This window comes from Eubalaena glacialis, chromosome 9, assembly GCF_028564815.1.
Source record: "Eubalaena glacialis isolate mEubGla1 chromosome 9, mEubGla1.1.hap2.+ XY, whole genome shotgun sequence".
Classification (NCBI taxonomy): domain Eukaryota; kingdom Metazoa; phylum Chordata; class Mammalia; order Artiodactyla; family Balaenidae; genus Eubalaena; species Eubalaena glacialis.
In genome coordinates this window covers 65,516,525-65,540,085 of record NC_083724.1, presented here as the reverse complement: position 1 = coordinate 65,540,085, position 23,561 = coordinate 65,516,525, and the positions used below count along the sequence as shown (strand labels likewise).

General features: G+C 38.7%; 1 protein-coding gene across 1 annotated transcript; it reads left to right on the top strand.

Annotated features, from left to right (window-relative positions):
• Positions 1 to 20,599: 20,599 nt before the first annotated feature.
• CER1 (cerberus 1, DAN family BMP antagonist) lies at positions 20,600 to 23,561 on the top strand. The gene is made up of 2 exons (XM_061199066.1): positions 20,600 to 21,106; positions 22,969 to 23,561. The coding sequence occupies exons 1-2, from the start codon at positions 20,600 to 20,602 to the stop codon at positions 23,281 to 23,283; spliced, it is 822 nt and encodes a 273-aa protein (XP_061055049.1). The 3' UTR covers positions 23,284 to 23,561.

The following is a 23,561-nucleotide window of genomic DNA, read 5'->3' as shown; positions in this document are numbered from 1 at the left end:
GACTGCTTTGATTTTTATAGCAACTAGAAATACTAGAAGAATATTTAAAATATTCTTGATCATGAAAACATTAATTCAGGCAAGTGTAGGTGCTGGGCAATATTCATCATGACCTTCATCTCCTTCTCATGATTGGGCTTTGACTGATGGGGGAATAGAAGTAAATGATGGTCATGGTTCTTTCCACCTTGATTAGTTACTGTCATCCTTTAGGTTCTGGTGGGAGTGGGAAGGAAGGAAATGGAGTGATGGTAGAATGGCAATGGGAGATTATAGGAAAGGAGAAGAAAGGGGAGAGTGGAGGAAGAGATGAGGGTTGATTTGTAGCTGAGAAAGAGAGCATCAGAAAGAAGGACCTGAATGCCACCCAACTCTTCTCCCCAGACTTGAATACCGACTCAGGAAAAGTCCCAGTTAATCCAAGGGCATTAACTCAGCTCAATAGTGTGTAGCTTTTCAGAATCTTGTACCGTTGGTCTTCAACAAAAACGTATATATTTGCTAAGCATACACTTAAAAAACATATGACAATTACTTCATCTCCTTCCAAGGAGTGGTAAAAATGAACTAGGTGACATTTACTTACATTTTTGTTTGTGTTTAGTTTTAAGACAGCCAAAAAGAATATGCACATATTTTCATTAACACTATGGTTCTGTGTAATTTAAACCATAAGCTGGTGCTGATTAATTTCTGCGACAAAGCAGCTTATTAAATATACTGTATCTAGTGTTGTATAAAAATTAATAAAACAAACTTATTTCTAGTTCTGAATCACTGTCCCTTTAGTGTTTAACATTTTTTATTTATTCTACCCATTGTAAGAAGAAACGGAGAAGAAAGGTCAACATGTATTTTTCATCCTTACTGTTTGGATCAGCCTTTCATTATACAGCTTCCATCCATCCATCCATCCATCCACCATCCATTCAACAAATATTGAATATGAAGTGCCAACCCTGTACCTGATAGTGTTCTAGATACTGGAGATGTGGAATGAATGAGATAGGAAGGTAAAAGTATAAAAGCATAGTGCAAATATGCAAATTTCTAATAGTTTTTTTTAAGCATGGAGCTTTTTAGCTTAATCAGGGAGGAAGTCACGATGGAAATCATTGATTACATTATCCCTTTTCAGAACTGGAGGGAAAGCCACACTGATACAAACAGCTCAGGCTGTCATTTGTTTTATTTCTCAACTGATTAAGAAGCTGGTGTTAACTTCCTGAATATATAATCAGGTCAAAGTGTTATTGATAGCAGCTGTCTCAGATTTTCTGTCTCCAGATCAAGTTAGGAACTAAAGTTTTCAAATCTAGGTAATGAATTTTGTAACAATTATTTTTTCCAAGAAGACAAGCAGTGTGTGTCTGTGTGTCTTTGAGATTCCTGGAGTAACAGGAATAAAAATGAGAGACCTTTGATGTCATCTCATCTAATATCCCTTTTGTATAGCAGAGGAGACTGAAGTCCTCAGAAGTTAAAGTAGGAAGAGATCAGCACTAAAGCTACAGTCTTCCAAATCGTAGGCTGGATCTCTTCTAATTATTCCACGTATTTATTACCACTCTGAGCAAATGGTTTTATTATATTCAAGTAAGATATCTTTCAATGATGATTATGATGAAGTTCACCGTATACTTGAAAACATTATTGTAAGTGAAAGAAGATGGACACAAGGCTGCATACTGAGTGATTCTGCTTATATGAATTGTCCACATTAGGCAAATATATAAAGTCAGAAAGTAGATTAGTGGTTGCCAGACGGTTGGTGGAAGGGGAAATTGGAACTAACTGCTTATAGGTACAGGGTTCCTTTTTGAGGGAATGGAAATGTTCTGGAATTAGATAGTAGTGATGGTTGCACAACCATCACTGAAGTGCACACTTTAAAATAGTAAAGGCTCACACAGAGCCCTCAGCCACGCCGAGGTCTAGGCCACTGCGCAGCTGGGCTGTATCCAAAGGGCCGCCACCGCATGAGCCGCGTGTCCAGAGATGCCCTTGCTGCCCTCAGAGCCACCCACAGCTCACAGCGACTTCAGGAACCGCCGTCACCACCGCCTGTTTGTCACTTTCAAAGAATTACAGTACCGTACAGTATGCCTCTCTCTTGGAATTGGAGAAACCACGTATCAGCCCATTATCACAGTAGGTGGACCTTCAAGATGGCAGAGACCTAAGACGTGGAGATCATCTTCCTCCCCACAAATACATCAAAAATACATCTACATGTGGAACAACTCCTACAGAACACCTACTGAATGCTGGCAGAAGACTTCAGACTTCCCAAAAGACGTGTGGCTGACAGGGTCTTGGTGCTCTGGCCTGGTGTCCCTCTGAGGTGGGAGAGCTGAGTTCAGGATGTTGGACCACCAGAGACCTCCCGGCCACACGTAATATCAATCGGCGAGGGCTCTCCCAGAGATCTCCGTCTCAACACTAAGACCCAGTTCCACCCAACAGCCAGCAAGCTCCAGTGCTGGATGCCCCATGCCAAACAACTATCAAGACAGGAACACAACCACACCCATTAGCAGAGAGGCTGCCTAAAATCATACTAAGTTCACAGACACCTCAACACACACCATCGGACGTGGCCCTGCCCACCACAAAAACAAGATCCAGCCCCACCCACTAGAACACAGGCACCAGTCCCCTCCACCAGGAAGCCTACACAACCTACTGAACCAACCTTACCCAGTGGAAGCAGACAGCAAAAACAACGGAAACTATGAACCTACAGCCTGCGAAATGGAGACCCCAAACACAGTAAGTTAAGCAAAATGAGAAGAGAGAGAAACACACAGCAGGTGAAGGAGCAAGGTAAAAACCCACCAGACCAAACAAATGAAGAGGAAATAGGCAGTCTACCTGAAAAAGAATTCAGAATAATGATAGTAAAGATGATCCAAAATCTTGGAAATAGAATGGAGAAAATACAAGAAACATTTAATGAGGACCTAGAATAATGAAAGAGCAAACAAACAATGATGAACAACACAATAAATAACTTAAAAATTCTCTAGACGGAATCAATAGCAGAATAACTGAGGCAGAAGAATGGATAAGTGACCTGGAAGATAAAATAGTGGAAATAACTACTGCAGAGCAGAATAAAGGAAAAAGAATGAAAAGAATTGAGGGCAGTCACAGAGACCTCTGGGACAACATTAAATGCACCAACATTCGAATGATAGGGGTCCCAGAAGAAGAAGAGAAGAAGAAAGGGTCTGAGAAAATATTTGAACAGATTATAGTTGAAGACTTCCCTAATATGGGAAAGAAAATAGTCAAGTCCAGGAAGCACAGAGAGTCCCATACAGGATAAATCCAAGGAGAAATATGCCAAGACACATATTAATCAAACTATCAAAAATTAAATACAAAGAAAAAATATTAAAAGCAGCAAGGGAAAAGCAACAAATAACATACAAGGGAATCCCCATAAGGTTAACAGCTGATCTTTCAGCAGAAATTCTGCAAGCCAGAAGGGAGTGACAGGACATATTTAAAGTGATGAAAGGGAAAAAACTACAACCAAGATTACTCTACCCAGCAAGGATCTCATTCAGATTCGACAGAGAAATTAAAACCTTTACAGACAAGCAAAAGCTAAGAGAATTCAGCACCACCAAACCAGCTTTACAGCAAATGCTAAAGGAACTTCTCTAGGCAGGAAACACAAGAGAAGGAAAAGGCCCACAATAACAAACCCAAAACAATTAAGAAAATGACAATAGGAACATACATATCAATAAATACCTTAAACGTAAATGGATTAAATGCTCCAACCAAAAGACATAGATTATCTGAATGGAAACAAAAACAAGACCCACCTATATGCTGTCTACAAGGTACCCACTTCACACCTAGGGACACAGAAAGACTGAAAGTGAGGGAGTGGAAAAGGATATCCCATGCAAATGGAAATCAAAAGAAAGCTGAAGTAGCAATTCTCATATCAGACAAAATAGACTTTAAAATAAAGACTCTTATGAGACACAAAGAAGGACACTACATAATGTCAAGGGATCAATCCAAGAAGAAGATATAAAAATTGTAAATATTTATGCACCCAACATAGGAGCACCTCAATACATAAGGCAAATGCTAACAGCCATAAAAGGGGAATCGACAGTAACAAAATCATAGTAGGGGACTTTACACCCCACTTTACCAATGGACAGATTATCCAAAATGAAAATAAATAAGGAAACACAAGCTTTAAATGATACATTAAACAAGGTGGACTTAATTGATATTTATAGGATATTCCATCCAAAAACAACAGAATACACTTTCTTCTCAAGTGCTCATGGAACATTCTCCAGGATAGATCATATCTTGGGTCACAAATCAAGCCTTGGTAAATTTAAGAAAATTGAAATCGTATCAAGTATCTTTTCTGACCACAAAGCTATGAGACTAGATATAAACTATAGGAAAAAAACTGTAAAAAACACAAACACATGGAGGCTAAACAATACACTAATAACCAAGAGATCACTGAAGAAATCAAAGAGGAAATCAAAAAATACCTAGAAACAAATGATAATGAAAACACGACGACCCAAAACATATGGGATGCAGCAAAAGCAGTTCTAACAGGGAATTTTATAGCAATACAATCCTACCTCAAGAAACAAGAAACATCTCAAATAAACAACCAAACCTTACGCTTAGGGCAATTAGAGAAAGAAGAACAAAAAAACCCCAAAGTTAACAGAAGGAAAGAAATCATAAAGATCAGATCAGAAATAAATGAAAAAGAAATGAAGGAAACAATAGCAAAGATCAGTAAAACTAAAAGCTGGTTCTTTGAGAAGATAAACAAAATTGATAAACCAATAGCCAGACTCATCAAGGAAAAAAAGGGAGAAGACTCAAATCAACAGAATTAGAAATGAAAAAGGAGAAGTGACAACTGACACTGCAGAGATACAAAGAATCATGAGGGATTACTGCAAGCAACTATATGCCAATAAAATGGATAACCTGGAAGAAATGGACAAATTCTTAGAAAAGCACAACCTTCCAAGACTGAACCAGGAAGAAATAGAAAATATAAACAGACCAATCACAAGCACTGTAATTGAAACTGTGATTAAAAATCTTCCAGCAGGGGCTTCCCTGGTGGCGCAGTGGTTGAGAATCTGCCTGCCAATGCAGGGGACACGGGTTTGAGCCCTGGTCTGGGAAGATCCCACATGCTATGCAGCAACTGGGCCCTGAGCCACAACTACTGAGCCTGCGCGTCTGGAGCCTGTGCTCCGCAGCAAGAGAGACCCTGATAGCGAGAGGCCCGCGCACCGCAATGAAGAATGGCCCCCGGTCGCCGCAACTATAGAAAGCCCTCGCACAGAAACGAAGACCCAACACAGTTAAAAAAAAAAAAAAAAAAAAAAAATCTTCCAACAAACAAAAGCCCAGGGCCAGATGGCTTCACAGGAGAATTCTGTCAAACATTTAGAGAAGAGCTAACACCTATCCTTCTCAAACTCTTCCAAAATATAGCAGAGGGAGGAACACTCCCAAACTAATTCTATGAGGCCACCATCACGCTGATACCAAAACCAGACAAAGATGTCACAAAAAAAGAAAAGTACAGGCCAATATCACTGATGAACGTAGATGCAAAAATCCTGAACAAAATACTAGCAAACGGAATCCAACAGCACATTAAAGAGATCATACACCATGATCAAGTGGGGTTTATCCCAGGAATGCAAGGATTCTTCAATATATGCAAATCAATCAATGTGATACACCATATTAACAAATTGAAGGATAAAAACCATATGATCATCTCAATAGATGCAGCAAAAGCTTTTAACAAAATTCAACACCCATTTATGATAAAAAAATTCTCCAGAAAGTAGGCATAGAGGGAACTTACCTCAACATAATAAAGGACATATATGACAAACCCACAGCCAACATTGTTCTCAATGGTGAAAAACTGAAACCATTTCCTCTAAAATCAGGAACAAGTCCAGGATGTCCACTCTCACCACTATTATTCAACATAGTTTTGGAAGTTTTAGCCACAGCAATCAGAGAAGCAAAAGAAATAAAAGGAAACCAAATCAGAAAAGAAGTAAAGCTGTCACTGTTTGCAGATGACATGATACTATATATATAGGATCCTAATGATGCTACCAGAAAACTACTAGAGCTAATCAGTGAATTTGGTAAAGTAGCAAGATACAAAATTAATGCACAGAAATCTCTTGCATTCCTATAAACTAGTGATGAAAAATCTGAAAAGGAAATTAAGGAAACACTCCCCTTTACCATTGCAACAAAAAGAATAAAATATCTAGGAATAAACCTACCTAAGGAGAAAAAAGACCTGCGTGCAGAAAACTATAAGACACTGATGAAAGAAATTAAAGGTGATACAAACAGACGGAGAGATATACCATATTCTTGGATTGGAAGAATCAACATTGTGAAAATGACTATAACCCAAAGCAGTCTACACATTCAATGCAATCCCTATCAAACTACCAGTGACAGTTTTCACAGAACTAGAACAAAAAATTTCACTATTTGTATGGAAATACAAAAGACCCTGAATAGCCAAAGCAATCTTGAGAAAGAAAAACTGAGCTGGAGGAATCAGGCTTCCTGACTTCAGACTATACTACAAACCTACACTAATCAAGACAGTATGGTACTGGCACAAAAACAGAAATATAGATCAATGGAACAGGATAGAAAGCCCAGAGATAAACCCACGCACATATAGTCACCTTATCTTTGATAAAGGAGGCAAGAATATATAATGGAGAAAAGACAGCCTCTTCAATAAGTGGTGCTGGGAAAACTGGACAGCTACATGTAAAAGAATGAAATTAGAACACTCCCTAACACCATACACAAAAATAAACTCAAAATGGATTAAAGACCTAAATGTAAGGTCAGACACTATAAAACTCTTAGAGGAAAACATGGGAGGAACACTCTTTGACATAAATCACAGCAACATCTTTTTTGACCCACCTCCTAGAGAAATGGAAATAAAAACAAAAAGAAACAAATGGGACCTAATGAAACTTAAAAGCTTTTGCATAGCAAAGGAAACCATAAGCAAGATGAAAAGACAGCCCTGAGAATGGGAGAAAATATTTGCAAATGAAGCAACTGACAAAGGATTAATCTCCAAAATATACAAGCAGCTCATGCAGCTCAATATCAAAAAAACAACCCAATCCAAAAATGGGCAGAAGATCTAAATAGGCATTTCTCCAAAGAAGATATACAGATGGCTAACAAACACATGAAAGAATGCCCAACATCACTAATCATTAGAGAAATGCAAATCAAAACTACAATGAGGTGTCACCTCACACCGGTCAGAATGGCCATCATCCAAAAATCTACACAGTAAATGGTGGAGAGGGTGTGGAGAAAAGGGAACCCTCTTGCACTGTTGGTGGGAATGTAAATTGATACAACCACTATGGAGAACAGTATGGAGCTTCCTTAAAAAACTAAAAATAGAACTACCATACGACCCAGCAATCCCACTACTAGGCATATACCCTGAGAAAACCATAATTCAGAAAGAGACATGTACCACAATGTTCATTGCAGCACTATTTACAGTAGCCAGGACATGGAAGCAACCTTAGTGTCCATCAACAGATGAACGGATAAAGAAGATGTGACACATATATACAATGGAATATTACTCAGCCATAAAAGGAAACGAAATTGAGTTATTTGTAGTGAGGTGAATGGACCTAGAGTCTGTCATATAGAATGAAGTAAGTCAGAAAGATTAAAACAAATACCGTATACTAACACATATATATGGGATCCAAAAAAAAAAAAGGTTCTGACGAACCTAAGGGCAGGACAGGAATAAAGACGCAGACGCAGAAAATGGACTTGAGGACACGGGGATGGGGAAGGGTAAGCTGGGACGAAGTGAGAGAATGGCACTGACATATGTACACTATCAAATGTAAAATAGATAGCTAGTAGGAAGCAGCTGCATCACATAGGGAGATCAGCTTGGTGCTTTTTGACCACCTAGAGGAGTGGGATAGGGAGGGTGGGAGGGAGACGCAAGAGGGAGGGGATATGGGGATATATGTATACATATAGCTGATTCACTTTGTTATACAACAGAAAGTAATACACCATTGTAAAGCAGTTATACTCCAATAAAGATGTTAAAAAAAACAGTAAATTGTATGTTATAGGAAATATTTCTGAATAAAAAACGCTAGTAAAAATCACCACATAAAAATGTATTTTAGAAAGCTATAAGTGTGTTGACGTATTAGCTGTGTGTTTACGTAATTCATCCAAGATACTTTTTCCAGTCTTTGCCCCAAGTCTCTCTCAGGTTTTTTATTTGTTAATACAGTTGGTTAAGGGAAAGAAAATACTGATTCGACATATTTTAAAATTTAAGGTACTGCTTTATTGATCTTCCTCCTCTTTCCCCCTATTAATCATGGGACAACAGTTACTGATGGCGGAGTGTGTCTGGATGTCTGTAATATCCAGAATGCCATGATTTTCTTAAAATTAATTTTATAAGTCTTCAGAAAGGATTGCGCAGGAAATGAATAGACTTTCCTCATAACTTACACATATAACTGTTCATTTTGAACAGTTTTTATGGGTCTTATATTCTGCTAGGCAATAAAATTTAGTTTATCCTAAGACAGAAAGGAACAAAAATCAACCAACACTTCCATTAAAGGCCTTGTGGTAACCTGCAATACTTTTTCCAAGCAATGAAGTATGAGTTCACCTTTCACTTCTATCCCCATCTGTATTTTTGCTTCCCAAAGGTAATCACTGCCAACTTATCCTACAGAAGAAAAATGGAAAACGATACACTGTCCTAAAACTAGTCAAAAAGGAAGCTGCAGTGGCTATGTTATCAGAGGAAATTTTAGAGCAAAGAGTATTTACCAAGGATAAATAAGGTTATTTTATAATTTAAAGGAGTCAGTACATCAACAAAACATAATAAGCCTAAATAGTCATGCAGCTAATAACAAAATTTAAAAATAGAGGTGTAAGGAGACATAGACAAATCTCTAATTATAGTTGGGAATGTTAATACCCCTCTCTCGATGATTGATAGAACAAGTAGGCAGAAAATCAGTAAGGACAGAGAAGTATGGATACTGTTAACCAAATTAACCTAGTAGATATTTATAGGACACTCTACCCCCAGACAGCAGCGTATACATTGTTTGCAAGTACACATGGAACATTTACCAGGGCAGACCATATTCTGGGACATAAAATGAGTCTCGATATACAAAATATGTTCACTGGCCACAATGGAATTAAATTAGAATTCAGTAACAGAAATATCTCTGGAAAATCCGTAAGTGTTTGGAAACTAAATTATAGACTTCTTAATGCTGGATTAAAGAAGAAATCAAAGGGGAGCTTAAAAATTATGGTGAACTGAATAAAAATGGAAACACATCAACGATTGTAGGATACCATGCAGTACTTACAGGGAATTTTATAGCACTAAATGCCTATATTAGAAAGGAAGAAAGGTATTACCCTCAGCTTCCACTTTAAGAAAATAGAAAAAGAAGAAAACATAAATAAGGAAATGAAAAATACCAGATCAGAAGCTAATGAAATAGCAAAACAGGAAATCAGTAGGGAAAATCAGTGAAACCGAAAGCTGATTCTCTGAGAATATCAATGAAATTGGTAAATCTCTAAGCAGACTGATCAGGAAAAGATGAGAAGAGGACACAGATTGCTAATATCAGGAATGAGAAGTGACATCACGTGACAGCACTACATACTCTATAGCTACTAAAAGAAAAATAAGGGACTATCATAAACAACTTGTATCAATAGACAGCTTAAATGGTCAAATTCCTTGAAAGAGACAAACGACCAAAGCTCAATCAAGAAAAAATAGGTAACTTGAAAAAACCCTAGAACTCTTACAAAAGTTGAATTTGTAGTTTCTCACAAAGAAATTTCAGGGCTCAGATAGCTTCACTATTGAATTCTGCAAATATTTAAGGAAGAAGTAGTACCAAATCTATAAAACTCAGAAAATCACAGAGGAATGAATACTTTCTAACTCATTCTGAGGCCAGTATTACTCTGACAGCAAACCATACAAAAGTATTGTAAGAAAAGAAAACTTCAGACCAACATCCCTCATGAATATAGATGGAAAAATTCTAAAAAATTTTTTACCAATTAAAATCAACAATACATACAGAAGGATAATACATCTTGACCAAGACACTTAAGAAAATGAGAAGCTACAGACTAGGAGAAAATATTTACTATGCATATATCTGATAAAGGACTTGTATCCAAACCATATTTTTTTAAAACTCCAATATAGAGAATATAAGACTATATTATATTTCTCTAATAACTAGTGATGTTGAGCATCTTTTCATGTGCCTTTTGGCCATCTGTATGTCTTCCTTGGTGAAATGTCTATTTAGGTCTTCTGCCCATTTTTTAATTGGATTGTTCGGTTTTTTTTATATTGAGCTCCATGAACTGTTTGTATATTTTGGAGATTAATCCTTTGTCTGTTGTTTCTTTTGCAAACATTTTCTCCCATTCTGAGGGTTGTCTTTTTGTCTTGTTTATGGTTTCATTTGCTGTGCATATGGCTGATTCACTTTGGTGTACAACAGAAACTAACACAGTATTGTGAAGCAATTATACTCCAATAAAGATCTATTAAAAAAAGATATATTAAGAAATCAATAATAAATTTTTTAAATGGGCAGAAGATTTGAACAGATACTTCACTAAAGAAGATATATGGATGGCAAATAAATACATGAAAATATGTTCTCCTATTATTCAGTCATTAAGGAATTATAAACTAAAGCCACAATGAGGTAGTATTACACTCCTACTAGAATAGCTAAAATTAAAAAGGCTGACTGTACTAAGTGATGGTGAGGATGTGAAGGAACTGGAGCTCTCATACACTGCTGGTGGAAATATAAAATAGCCCCACCACTTTGGAAAACAATTTGGTGGTTTCTTTAAAAGTTAAACTGTATATGATCCAACCATTCCACTCCTAGGTATTTATCCAAGAGAAGAAAATACATATCTCCATTCAAAGACTTGTACATAAATGTTCATAGCAACTTTATTTGTAACAGCCAAAACTGTCAACAGCCAACCGTCTATTATCATGTGAATGGATAAATAAATTATAGCATATCCCTACAATGAAATACTATTCAGGAATAAAAACAAATGAGACATCGCTACAACATGGATGATTGTTAAAATACTTATGCTGAGTGAAAGAAGCCTGACAAAAAAGAATATATAGTGTATGTGTACTCCATTTATAGAAAATTCTGGAATGTGCAAACTAAACTATGTTGACAAAAAGCAAGTCAGGTGTTATCTGGCAATAAATGAGGAGGACAGGAAATGGCAGAGGAAGGGATTGCCAAGGGACAGAAGGAAAGTTTTAGGAGTGATGGATATGTTCACTATTTTGATTGTTGTGATAGTTTCACAGATATGCACATGTATACATATATGCACATAGATGTCTAAATCTATCCAACTGTACACTTTAAGTACATTTTGGATTTTGTTTATCATTTATCCTTCAATAAAGCAGTATAAAGAAAGAGAAACAATGAAATAATCTCTACAACACAGTGGAAAAATTTCAAAAGAAAATGAAAGCTATATGCATGAGGATATCTTTATTTCAGGGCAATAAAAAATTGGAACAAAGTTATATGATTTAAATGTCCAATGACAGAAGAATGCTTAATGGAATATTATATTGCCTCCATTAAAATAATAATTCTATCCCATAATGTTAATTTAAAGTAGCAGAATTTAAAATAATGTATGCACAAGTTTAATAGCTATATTGCAATAGGCAAACTGACAATGGAGAAAAGCATGAGGTAGGTTTAGATCTCAATCCCACCACTGACTAGCTATGTATGCTAAACTTAGGTTTCTTATCTAGAAAGTGGGAGTAATAATAACTTCCTAAAACATTGTGAGAATTAAATGTGAAACTATGAAGACTATGCCTGGGACAGAGTAGGCATTCAATAAAAGGTACCTTTGTAAAAGTTGAAGAGCTATAAAGTGTGTGTGTGTGTGTGTGTGTGTGTGTGTATGTGTAATGCACAGTACTTGGAAGAGGGTGACAACTTCAAGCAGTGTTGTCCTTACCAGTAAGCAGGAAAGGAGGAGCTGGGGAGTAAGACAGTTGGGGTTTTAAAGTTGCATATTACCGGTAAGAACTTTCCCATGTATTAGGATATTTTGTTGAATATAGAAATGTTTCCATTTGTTGGAAAAATCCAGAAGACTGATTTCTTTCTTTTTAAAACCTCAATATGCCTTGCTTTCAGGCATGATCTATGATACACAAATCTCATTGTAAAGAGAGACAAGTTAGGGGATAGTTTTTCCCCTGACAGAAAGGATTGTTTGTTTTGCTAAAGGATTGTTTGTTGCTAAGGACTTGGATGATAGTTATTTTCTAAGAATGGCTCTGCAGTGCGGCCATATTTTCAAAATTCCGTTTTACACACAGAAGTAACACACTTGCTGCATATATTGAGTATTCATCAGGCCTCCAAATGAACATGTAAATGGTGCTAGATGGAGAAAAAGGTGGTTTGGGGTGTACAGGAGTCAGGGAGGATTCAGGCTAGAAGCTGAAGGACAGAGAAAGCCAGCTGAGACTGGCTCCCAGTAAATCACCCTCTTGCCTACAGATTTCCCACCCAGCAGAATCCTTAGGTCATTTTGGTGACTAGCTGTGAATAACAGGCTTCTAAGAGTTTCAGATTTGAATCAAGAGTCACATTTGAACTTTTGCAAATGTGACTAAGGTGTGCCCAATTTTATAGCAAACTTGGACCCAGGGTCAGGTACACAACAGAAGGCAAGCCTTACTGGAAGGTTCTGCTTTCCTTTTGCATTTTATTGTCATGATTTTTCACAGTTTGTCTTATACCACCTTGTTACTTAATTCCCACACCTTGGAGGGAAAAATGTGTAATATTTTAATATTTATGTTACAGATACTTAACATTATGTTTCTGCATAGGTGTTGCCAAGATAGCAAAGCCAACCTTTATTTATAGAGGGTAGAAAATATAAATCTGTCTAAAATCTTTCGTGAAATAAAGGTCTTAATATTTCCAGAGTTGATTTTGGTGCCTACTCTTGGAGAGGCTTAGAGAAGCGTTGTCAATACAATGTGCCATTGTTTTAGGTTTCCTATCCACGACTTGCTTTTTTCCCCAACTTCCCTCTCTTTTGGCAACTTCTCCTCGCATTCTGTCCTACATTTGGCCCCGAGACAGTTGAAAGCTTTGCAAGTTGATTTTCCATTCCCATCTGAATTTTAGCTTAGCCGTGGAACTGTTTTCCATGTGTTTTTAATCATTTGTCCATGTGTTATGAGCTTATAGGGACAATATGTTTCCCCCAATCTGCCTGCATTGTATAAGCAGAAACTGGCAAGGTGGCCAGTGGGGGAACAGTTTTCAGAAGTTGCCCCCTACATTCATTTCTGTTGGTGATACACCATCCCCATCTTCCAACTGGAGGAAAACAATTTACAAGCTGCATAAAGTTAACTAACACAGAGTCCACTGGCCTGAGTTGCCTTTTCTCAACGTATAATTATCTTTCAGAAGAGATTTGCCTGGGAACCGTGGCTGGTATGACAAAGTTCAAAGACCTACTCTGAGACTGTGGCCAGGCTGGGAAATAAAGTTTTATTCTGAGTCTTCCGAGATTCAGTGGAAATTTGATTTTAAAATAGGGTCTAAACACAGAGAATTAAGGATAAGTTCTCCAGGACAAAGAGATACCTCTTAGAAAGTAAAGCACAACAAGGACCCATGTCAGAAGTTGCTGTCCAAAATTTTTACTGGATTTGGTATGTTAAAGCAAACATTCATTAAAAAAAAAAGCAAACATTCATTAACCTAAGTGTAGAGCAAGGAGTCAGGAATGGGAAAGAAACAAAAATACATTAAGCAAAATCCCTGTTCTCAAAGTCTGTGTCAGACTGCTGTCAATGCAGTCTCCAGCAAACACAGACCTTGTCTCCAAGGAGCCTTCTCCCCCGGTTGGGAAGACACACACGCATCCAAATTAAGTCAATGCTGAGGAATTGCTAAATGGCAGAGTAAAGAAGGGACTTGGCTTCTGGGGCCCCAAATAAATCCTGGTGTTATGGGAGAGGTGACTCCCTGTAAATCCTCTACTCTCAGAAAGATGGCTGGATGGCAGGTCTGCTCTTGGAGGTTAAAATTTCAGGTTTCTCATAGCTCTTTTGCCTACTCTGACCTCCCTTTCTTTCTCCATTTTATTTAGGACCAAATTCATGAGAAGTGAGTTGAATGTTGCAGAGAGTTCCAATAGCTACACGGAGGCATGGGTGATCCTGGGAAGAAAGATTTAAAGGAGGGCTGCAGCAAAAAGCTAGACTTCAGTGGGTTGATATGTCAGTGGATGTGAGAAAGTAGAGTTTGGGTTTGGACAATTCTTTCCAAAGTTTGCCTGGGAAGGCAGAAGACAATACTGAAGAACAGAACCTGGAAACCTTTATGAAATCAAAGAGACATTTTTAAAACTTCAAGACAAGCACACACTATATAAATGCTAATAAGAGGCAGCCAGTGGAGTGAAGGGAGTTTGATGATATGGGACGAGACTATTAATAAAGTAGGTTGGAAAGGGTGGATTTCAAGAGCAGAGTGGAAAGGAGGAATGAATTGTTGTGGTTTGATGATCAAGTCAAAGGAAACGCTCCCATCTGATGGCTGCTATCCTTCTCTGTGGAAGAAGGGTGAGTTCATTTGCTGAAAATGTTGAAAGAGGCAGAGCAGTCAAAGGTTTGAGATTATCAGAGAAGATTTTTAAATAATCTACCTGGAAAATGAAGAGAGAGTTGACTAGAGTCATAAAAAAGACTGCTGGGCAGAATTGAGGGTTCAGTTAAGATGGGAGATAATTTATATAGAATCAATTTTCGCCATTTTGTAATTGTCTCTGCCAGCATTCCATAGCCCAGAAGTGGCCCAGGAAAGAGGGAAAGCTGGGTGTTTCCAGGGTTGGAATTTTACTAGATCATGCAAGAGAAAGAAAAAGGGACAAGGAAGTTGGGAATATTGCAAAAATTTGAAGTGATGGGCCATGGATCCGAGCTGGATAGGGAAGGAAGTGAAGACCAGAGGATTTATATTCATTCATTCATTCACTCACAAATATTTTGAGCATCTATTACACAGAAGGAACTATTTTAGGGCCTGAGATGGTGATTAAGAAAGGCAGAGCCCCTATTTTCATGGACTTTAAAATCTAAAGTGGAGACAGATGTTAAACAAATGTTCATACAAGTAATTATTTAACTGCAATTGTGGTAGCACTATTATAAGGATAAAGCAGAAAACAGATGCTGTGGAAACAACTGAGAGAACAGAAACAACAGAAAGTTGTCCTGAGAGAGCGGAATGTGAAATTTACAGTTTAGAGGTGGAGCAATTCCTGGGAATAACAGGGGTCAGAATGTAAAGGGGATGGAGAGGCCAGGTGGAGTGGAATCATCAGATTTCAGCCAGGGTACTGAATAGGACATCATGTAATACCGATGGCATGTTATTGGTCAGAACCATCCATGTGGATCCTGAAGTTACCCAGGGTAATAACAGGATCTGGGGTGAAAAGAAAGGCAATGAGCCAGATGAGGAAAGCATGGCAGGTGGTATTTTTTCTGGCAAGGTTTAGGGACATGAAGTTAAGTACCTGAGATCATGCGGCTTAATAAACTGTAAGGCAGAGCCAGATAAAGTTTTTCTGGCTTCAAATCTGGAGCTACTTCCACTTACATTACTCTTTCTGAGAGCAGCTTTCTGCAAAATGAAAAATGATCCAGGTAAATTTTAAGGATTAAGAAGAAGGAGCATGACAGATGTTTAGCATCAGTGAAGGCATCCTGGACTAGGTATAAATAGAGGCTGTAGGCAGTGGGGGATGGATGGTGGATGGTGGGGCACATAGTGAAGTCGCCTTGGCTGCCTTGGCCTACTACTCAGATTTGTAGGAGCCCTCTATGCGATCTTGGTAAGTAGCTTATTTGTCAAATTTAGGTATTGTCCATGACTTGTGCATAGTAATAGATACATCCCCAGTTGCAAAAAGTAAAATGCTTCTTTACGGTGTGGGAGTGTTTTGGACAGAGAGCAATAAGATCACTGAAACTGCTGACAGAATAATCCGACCTTAAAATGTAACGCTGAGATCAGTGCCGAAGAGTGGAAATGGGGAGATTTTATAATATGGTACACCATTTGGTATTTGTCCTTTTCTATTGTCTACATATTTTTTCTCTTTGAGTGATGTATTAGTTTGCTACGGCTGCCATAACAAAGTACTACAGACTTGGTGGCTTAAACCATAGAAATTTATTTTTTCACAGTTCTAGAGGCTGGAAGTCCAAAGTCAAGGTGTCGGTAAGGTTGTTTCCTTCTGAGGGCTCTCTTCTAGGAATGTAGACAGCCGTCTTCTCCTTATGTCTTTACATGGTCTTTCCTCTGTGGGTGTCTTTGTTTCAATCTCTTTTTCTTATGAGGACATCAGCCTTATTGGATGAAGCTCCACCCTAAAGGCCTCATTTAAATTTAATTACCTCTCTAAAGGCCCTATCTTCAAATACAGTCACATTCTGAGGTACTGGGGGTTATGACTTCGACATGTAAATTAGGGGGAAGACACAATTCAGCCCATAAGCGGTAACAATTTTAAACGATTGAATATAAATAAGTTGACAACACTGATGGCCTCCACGGCAGGGCAGGAAGCCTGGGAGTTCAGAGGAAGATTTACTTTTTATCATACAATTTTTTGTATAATCTCAATTTTGTTGCTACACCTATTTATTACCTAATCAAAAATAAAAGAAAAAATTTGCATGACATCTATTGCACTACCTTGTGCAATATTTATTTGCAAATGTTTATTGGATAAAATTAGCAGAAACACAGTGTGACAGTCCACCGTGCCTTTGGGATTTGGATCTACCTGAAAGTCCCAGATTAGTACTAGGAATGTTGTCTGCCTAGGTTTTCCTTGTGTAACTCATTTTGAATAAACTATACTCTCCCTCTAGATTGCAAACTTCATTAGGCCTGGACAAGGACACCCTCACTATTTTATCCTTACGACCTAGCACAGAGTTGGCACTCAAATATATGCTGTATGAATGAGTGTATCCATGAGTTCAATAAGTGAAGTAGCTTTGGGGAAGGAGGCCTTCCTAATGTTTTCTTTCCATAGAAAGTGGAAAGGAGGGGAGTGGAGAGGGAGAGAGAGCTATGTTTTAAATAATTTGCTAAACTAAATCAGGATAAAGGGTTTAAGGGGAAACCACGTACCCTAATTTGCTGTCTTCCTTGTCCTTTGGAAAAGAAGGGAAAGATTTTGCCTTCTTTTGAGTTGTTTTTAAATAATCTAAACACCCATGGTCCTGTGGCTATTCTCTATTTTGAAAAGAGAGAGAGTTTTGAGGCAATGGCATGTACCCTAGACAGATTTCTTCCACAAAGCCATCAGCCCAAATTCCCCTTTCTGTCTCCCAGTTTTAACTCTAATGCCTATCTCCTAACCCAGCGCTGCCTCTCACCTTTTGTTGATTTAGGTCTGGGGTTTTTACAAAAGAACTGAGTTTCTCTGTTTCCCCTTAGAGAGCACTGGACTGCTTTTAGCTCCTTCCTGAGAGTCTGTAAGAGGGACAGGAAAACATAACTGTTACTGTTGTCTCACAGGCACACTGGGAGCTCCACCCAGCCCTGAAGACATCCTAGTGCCTAGGAAGCCAGATCAAGTTGAACTCAGAGTTCAGATCATGCCGAGAATGAGTTGTAAATCGGAAAGAATGAAGGATGAGATTGGACCCTCTGGCTCGCACGAAGGCTTGAGGTGGTCCCAGAAGGCGGATTTAGGCAGGCTTGGGCTCATGAAAGCTCAGGCCTGCCTTCTGCTGTGGCATTTGGTACTAAGGACACCAGCAATTTGTGGTGCTCTCTCCACACAGCGGCTCCCTGCTGTGTCTGGAGACCCCCTCCACACCTATATCTCCATTTGGCTTCATCCAAATTGGGAGGTCACTGTATGCTTGTATGACTGAAGACCCACACCAAAATGTTTATGTTTTTAAGAGTAAACTATAATGTACCACATACACAGCTTTAGAACTGATGTAAGGACACAGTGGTGAAAGGAGAATGTCATCTGCCCTTAACTGTAAAAGGCAGGGGTTGAAGATAGACTTCTGTACCATAGTACTCGTCACAGAAGGCTTTACTTTGCTAGATTTACCCTTCAAGATATTTGCACATTTTCTCAACAGGAATGACAGAACAGCAAAAGGAAATGCTCCATGAGTAATTTTTAAATGACATTTATAAACACCAAAATTAGTATCAGAAGAAGAGGGGTTTAGGACTAAGGAAAGGATAAATATGCATAACTGACATCCCGACAGCTAATTTAATAAAGTTATAAAATGTGTGATACCACTAGACTACTTGAGGGCAGGAAGTAAGTTTTCATCATTTTCTATCATATTCTAGTATCTAATATGATGCTTGGCCCACAAAGTGAGTCTTCTACAAATTTTAATTCAAAAGAAATTATTTGAATTGTACCCTATGTTCAGAGACAAGCAACCTGAGACCCCGAGTAGAATTTCTGGAATAGTCTTCAGTCTGGGGAAAAACTGTGATTGATGGCAATGGAACTTCAGGCACGAAAAAGTAAAGTCTGAAAGGAATCAGGAAACATATCATAGTTAGCTCCCACATATTTATAATTAAGTGGTCAGCTAATATAAATTATGTAATTTATATTTAGAGTGGCTAGCTCTGGAAGGCTTATTGCATTGGATGGCTGAGGGAAATTAAGAAATTCAAACAGCAGGCAATTTTTAAAAAACACTTTAAAAGAAATGGCAAATACTAATGTTCATTTAGTATGAATCAACTGTACCTTAAGTAATACTAGCACAGGTTCTATGGGTACTTGTACAAGTAAAGTATATCTCTTCTGATAGATTTCTGGAAAAATGATGGTTCCTTTAAAAATAATTCATTATTGTAGGTAAAAGGACTTGACGCTTTGTCTCACAGAAATCATGCCTGACTATTAAGAAGAACAAAATATTCTGAAAAAAATATTTGAATGGGTCACTTCTTGGAAAGAAAGATTAATCGGTACTGAAAAAAAGGGAGGGGCATGTTCCAGGCTTATGTGTGTTACTGAAAGCAAGCAATATGGTGATTAAATTAAAAGGGGAGAAATACAAACAAGTACTGAGTCAATTCCCAATGGAAATACTGTTCAGTTAGTGTAGAGGGTAGATTGAACTCAATTCTGGGGTTCCATTTTTGTGGATATGTTCCCTTCTCATACCCTCATCTGCTTTATAACATTTTTGAATGATAGTCATCTAACAAATTTTCCTTTGATCCCTGGAGAGTCATGTTTGCCTTCATCTTTATTTAACCTGGTCATCAATTACTGCAGAATAAAGATGATGTGGATTCTGTAAGGTAAAGAATGGACCAGCCAGCTTCATGCCCAGAGCTATCAAACCTGGTTCTTAGAATCCACGTTCTCAAGTCTGGCTCTTTGTTTAGAGAAATTAGAAAAAAAAAGTCAATAGGGTGGCTTGAGGGAAAGACACTTCCCCATCCTCAGTGAGGGCTAATGAGCTGTCAGTCTATTACTTAGGATCCTGTTGAGAAATTTGTGAACAATTGAAAAAGCTTATCTGATGATTGACCAGTTGTGAAATTTAGCACCAAGTATTTGATTCTTCAGGTGAGGGGATTACTTGGAATTGTGAGTTTCCATGTGTGGAAAAGGAGAATATACTCCCTTTACTGTTACCATGCAAAAATCAACAACCCTAACCACATCTCAGTAACAGGGAGTGTCCTCTGCTCAACGAACTTAACATCCCTCTATTTTTTCCTTTCCCTTTCTTACAACTTTTATATACTTCTTTGGCTGCTTCTGTGTGTGTGTGTGTGTGTGTGTGTGTGTGTGTGTGTGTGTGTGTGTAGAGCCTAACAGCCTGATCTTTGGCGAAATGTATGCGTTAATTTTTATCTGATATACTTCTCTCTTTAAAACATGTCTGTTCTATCCCAGCACAAAGCAGATGCACCACAAATGTTACCTTACTCTGGTCCTTCTAACAACAGTGATGGGAAATCCGGGGCAAAGAATGTGTTGTTTTCACTAATACTGCTCTTTAAATCTCAGACGATAAAGTGTCAGCTAATTACCCCCTGGGTCCGCGGCTTTCACTGAGGCCTTCTAAAATACACAAAACCAAAATGAAGGCAGGACACCATTAGCACTACATAATTCAAGCAAACAAGGAATGTGTTTACTCTGCCTGGCTACTGACCACCTGCCTTCCCATCCCACAAGGCAGGTATCTACATATAGCATCTCCCTGTTCACAGTCCTGCAGAGAGTGCACGTCTTTTGGGGCCTCACCATCTGTGAATCTGCAAGAAGCTTCGGCCCCGACAGCATGCATCTTCCCTTTCTTCAGCTGCTGCTGCTTCTGCCTCTAGGGAAGGCTGCAAGGCACGGGGATGGCCGCCAGAGTAAAAATTCTGTTTCTCTCTTGCTCCTAGAAAGGTATCGCAGAGAGCTGTCCTTGGGCAACCATGAGGAAGCTGAGGAGAAGCCAGATCTCTTTGTGGCAGTGCCACACCTAATAGGTGCCAGCACTGCAGGGGAAGGCCAGAGGCAGAGAGAAAAGATGCTATCCAGGTTTGGGAGATTCTGGAAGAAGCCTGAGAGAGAGCTGCACCCACCCCAGGGCTCAGTCAATGAGCAATTCTTCCCTGGGACCCAGGGTCTCACTCAACCAGAGGATGGGATGCCAATGGAGAAATCTCCTCTTCGGGAAGAAGCCAAGAAATTCTGGCACCATTTCATGTTCAGAATGAGCCCAGCTTCTCAGGGGATCATCCTGCCCATCAAAAGCCATGAAGTGCATCGGGAGACCTGTAGGACAGTGCCCTTCAGCCAGGTATTTGTTCTGGGTGGGGAAGGGGATCCAGGTTTTCAGGAGGGGGTGGACAGCCGGGATGGGTGGAAAGTAGGGGACGAACGTGCCAGGAGCCTGAGTCTCACCTCATTCCCAGATTTGGTCCTTGGGCCTTCATCAGTGGATTTGGCAAAGTATGATTATACTCCCTAAATTTCCTTCCAACCTTGGAAATGCTACAAGAAGGGTATGATGGTACTGCTAATAATAGGAATCATTCATACTGATGGCATAGAGCTTTGTTTTATGGGGTTTTATTTATTTATTTTTACATCGGGGTGGTCTTATCTGGAGAGATAATTGACTGTACCCCCAGTTAGGAAATTGGGAATTTAGAGCAATCACTAGAACTTCTCTCTAGCTACATCTCTACACTCTATTAGGATATGGATGAGCAGGTGGTTTCCATCTGTAGATAAGATGGAATACATTGGATTCTTCCCCAAACATGCATGTAGGATGGTCTTAACCCCTGTATTTCACACCTAACTACTTCATAGGTCTATAAAATATGTTGAGGTTGTCAGGCAGAAGTTGCCGTATTAGTTCTAGCATTACTATCACAAAAATGATTTAATTTAACGTATTTTCTCATAAGCTTTCAAAAGTAATCTTGATGTGAAATCACATTTCCTCCTCTTAGAAATGCCTGTTTCCCAGTTCATGTTGTGTTGGCTGATTTGCAGTTATTATGATTGATTCCACACTATTAAGACAAAGGAGCATTCTACTATCTACTGCCTCCAGTCAGTCCTGGCAAAGCCCACACTCCAAATGTTAAATTAAAATTGAGAAATTGCATCAGGTCCTTAAACACAAAGATACTGAACCAAAAACAATGCAGGATAGAGTAAAATTTTACAGTCCAGTAAAGCTACCCAATTAAGCAAGCAGTATTATAAGGTAATTGACTGTGCAAGGCAGTTAAGTATTCTGAAAAGGCAAGGATATGTAGAAACAACAAGTCAATGATCAAATAATAATGACTGCTTTGTTGGCCCATGTATAATTAGAAAATTGCTCCTAAGAATGGGGCAATCAAACTTCCTTTGAACACTTATTTTGAATTTATCGCTAATTAAATTAAAAATAAGGTGTTTGGCTCATATATTTTGAAGGGCACATAAAGCTAGGTGTATGGGGTTATGGGAGAGGCAAAGATGATGTCATGCATGATGATTTAGAGGGACAGGTGCTGCAACTTTGCTCCATGCAACTTAATAGATTTGAATGTACTATAAGCACTGTAAAATAGGACAGAATTAAACTCTGGATGTTCTGATCTATTCTATGAGCAATTGAACAAACATGTATTGAGAATTTATTTTGTACAATGCACTGTGAAGAGTAGAAGGGCAAGGCACATTACTTATAAGAAGCTAGCCATTAGAATTTTCCGACAGGTAACACCCAATTAGACAAAATTTCTTAGAGCTTGGCATTTAAGTGTAGAGTAAAATATTTTCATATTACCTCAGGTATTTCCTACAGGCTAATTTATTAATGTATCCAATAAAAAAATTTAGTTAAGGTAGCTCCATGCTCTTAAGATACCATCACTTGATTATTGCAGACCGTATCCAACATTGGAAAGATTTTTAAATCTTTTTTTTTTTTTTTGGCCGCTGCACTGTATGTGGGATCTTAGTTCCCTGATCAGGGATCAAACCTGTGCCCCCTGTATTGGGGGTGTGAAGTCTTAACCACTGGTCTGCCAGGGAAGTCCCTGGAAAGACTTTTAAATTTTAGTCTAAGTTATCCTCGCTTACAGTCTATAGCTTCGGCATCATGTATGGTAAAGAAATGACTTAAGATAATTTAATGGAGATGTGTTTGCCTTTTAGACTATCACCCATGAAGACTGTGAGAAAGTGGTTGTACAGAACAACCTTTGCTTTGGAAAATGCGGGTCTGTTCGTTTTCCTGAAGCTGAGCAGCACCCCTACACCTTCTGCTCCCACTGCCTGCCTGCCAAGTTCACCACGATGCACTTGCAGCTCAACTGCTCTGGCCTGGCCCCCGTGGTCAAGCTGGTGATGCTGGTGGAGGAGTGTCAGTGCAAGGTGAAGACAGAGCAACAGCATGGCCACCCCGAACAGGCTGGCTTTCAGGCAGAATTTCACGTCCAGGATCCCTTTATCCCAGGACTATCAACATAAAAAAAGCCATACCACTATTATCAGCAAAGTTGCTGATTATTCAGTCTGCAATGTTAAGTGGGTATGTAATATTTTAAGAGAAATGTGGTTTACAAAGTAAGAACGATTTAGAGGTCATGGCATTCATCTAGTTATCGGTGCACATTTGGGATCTGGTCTTGACTCTGCCGCTAACTGGCTGTAGGATGTTAACAAGTTGCAGAAGCTTTCTCCCCCTTAAATTTTTCATCCATAAAGGAGGGACTTGAACTAGACGATTGCTAAGGTCCTTTCCGCTA

Excerpts from the sequence above, each read along its gene's own strand:
- CER1 (XM_061199066.1), top strand. The coding sequence starts at position 20,600 with ATGCATCTTCCCTTTCTTCAGCTGCTGCTGCTTCTGCCTCTAGGGAAG. Across the intron at positions 21,107-22,968 it reads GGACAGTGCCCTTCAGCCAG|ACTATCACCCATGAAGACTG; the intron begins GTATTTGTTCTG and ends TTTGCCTTTTAG.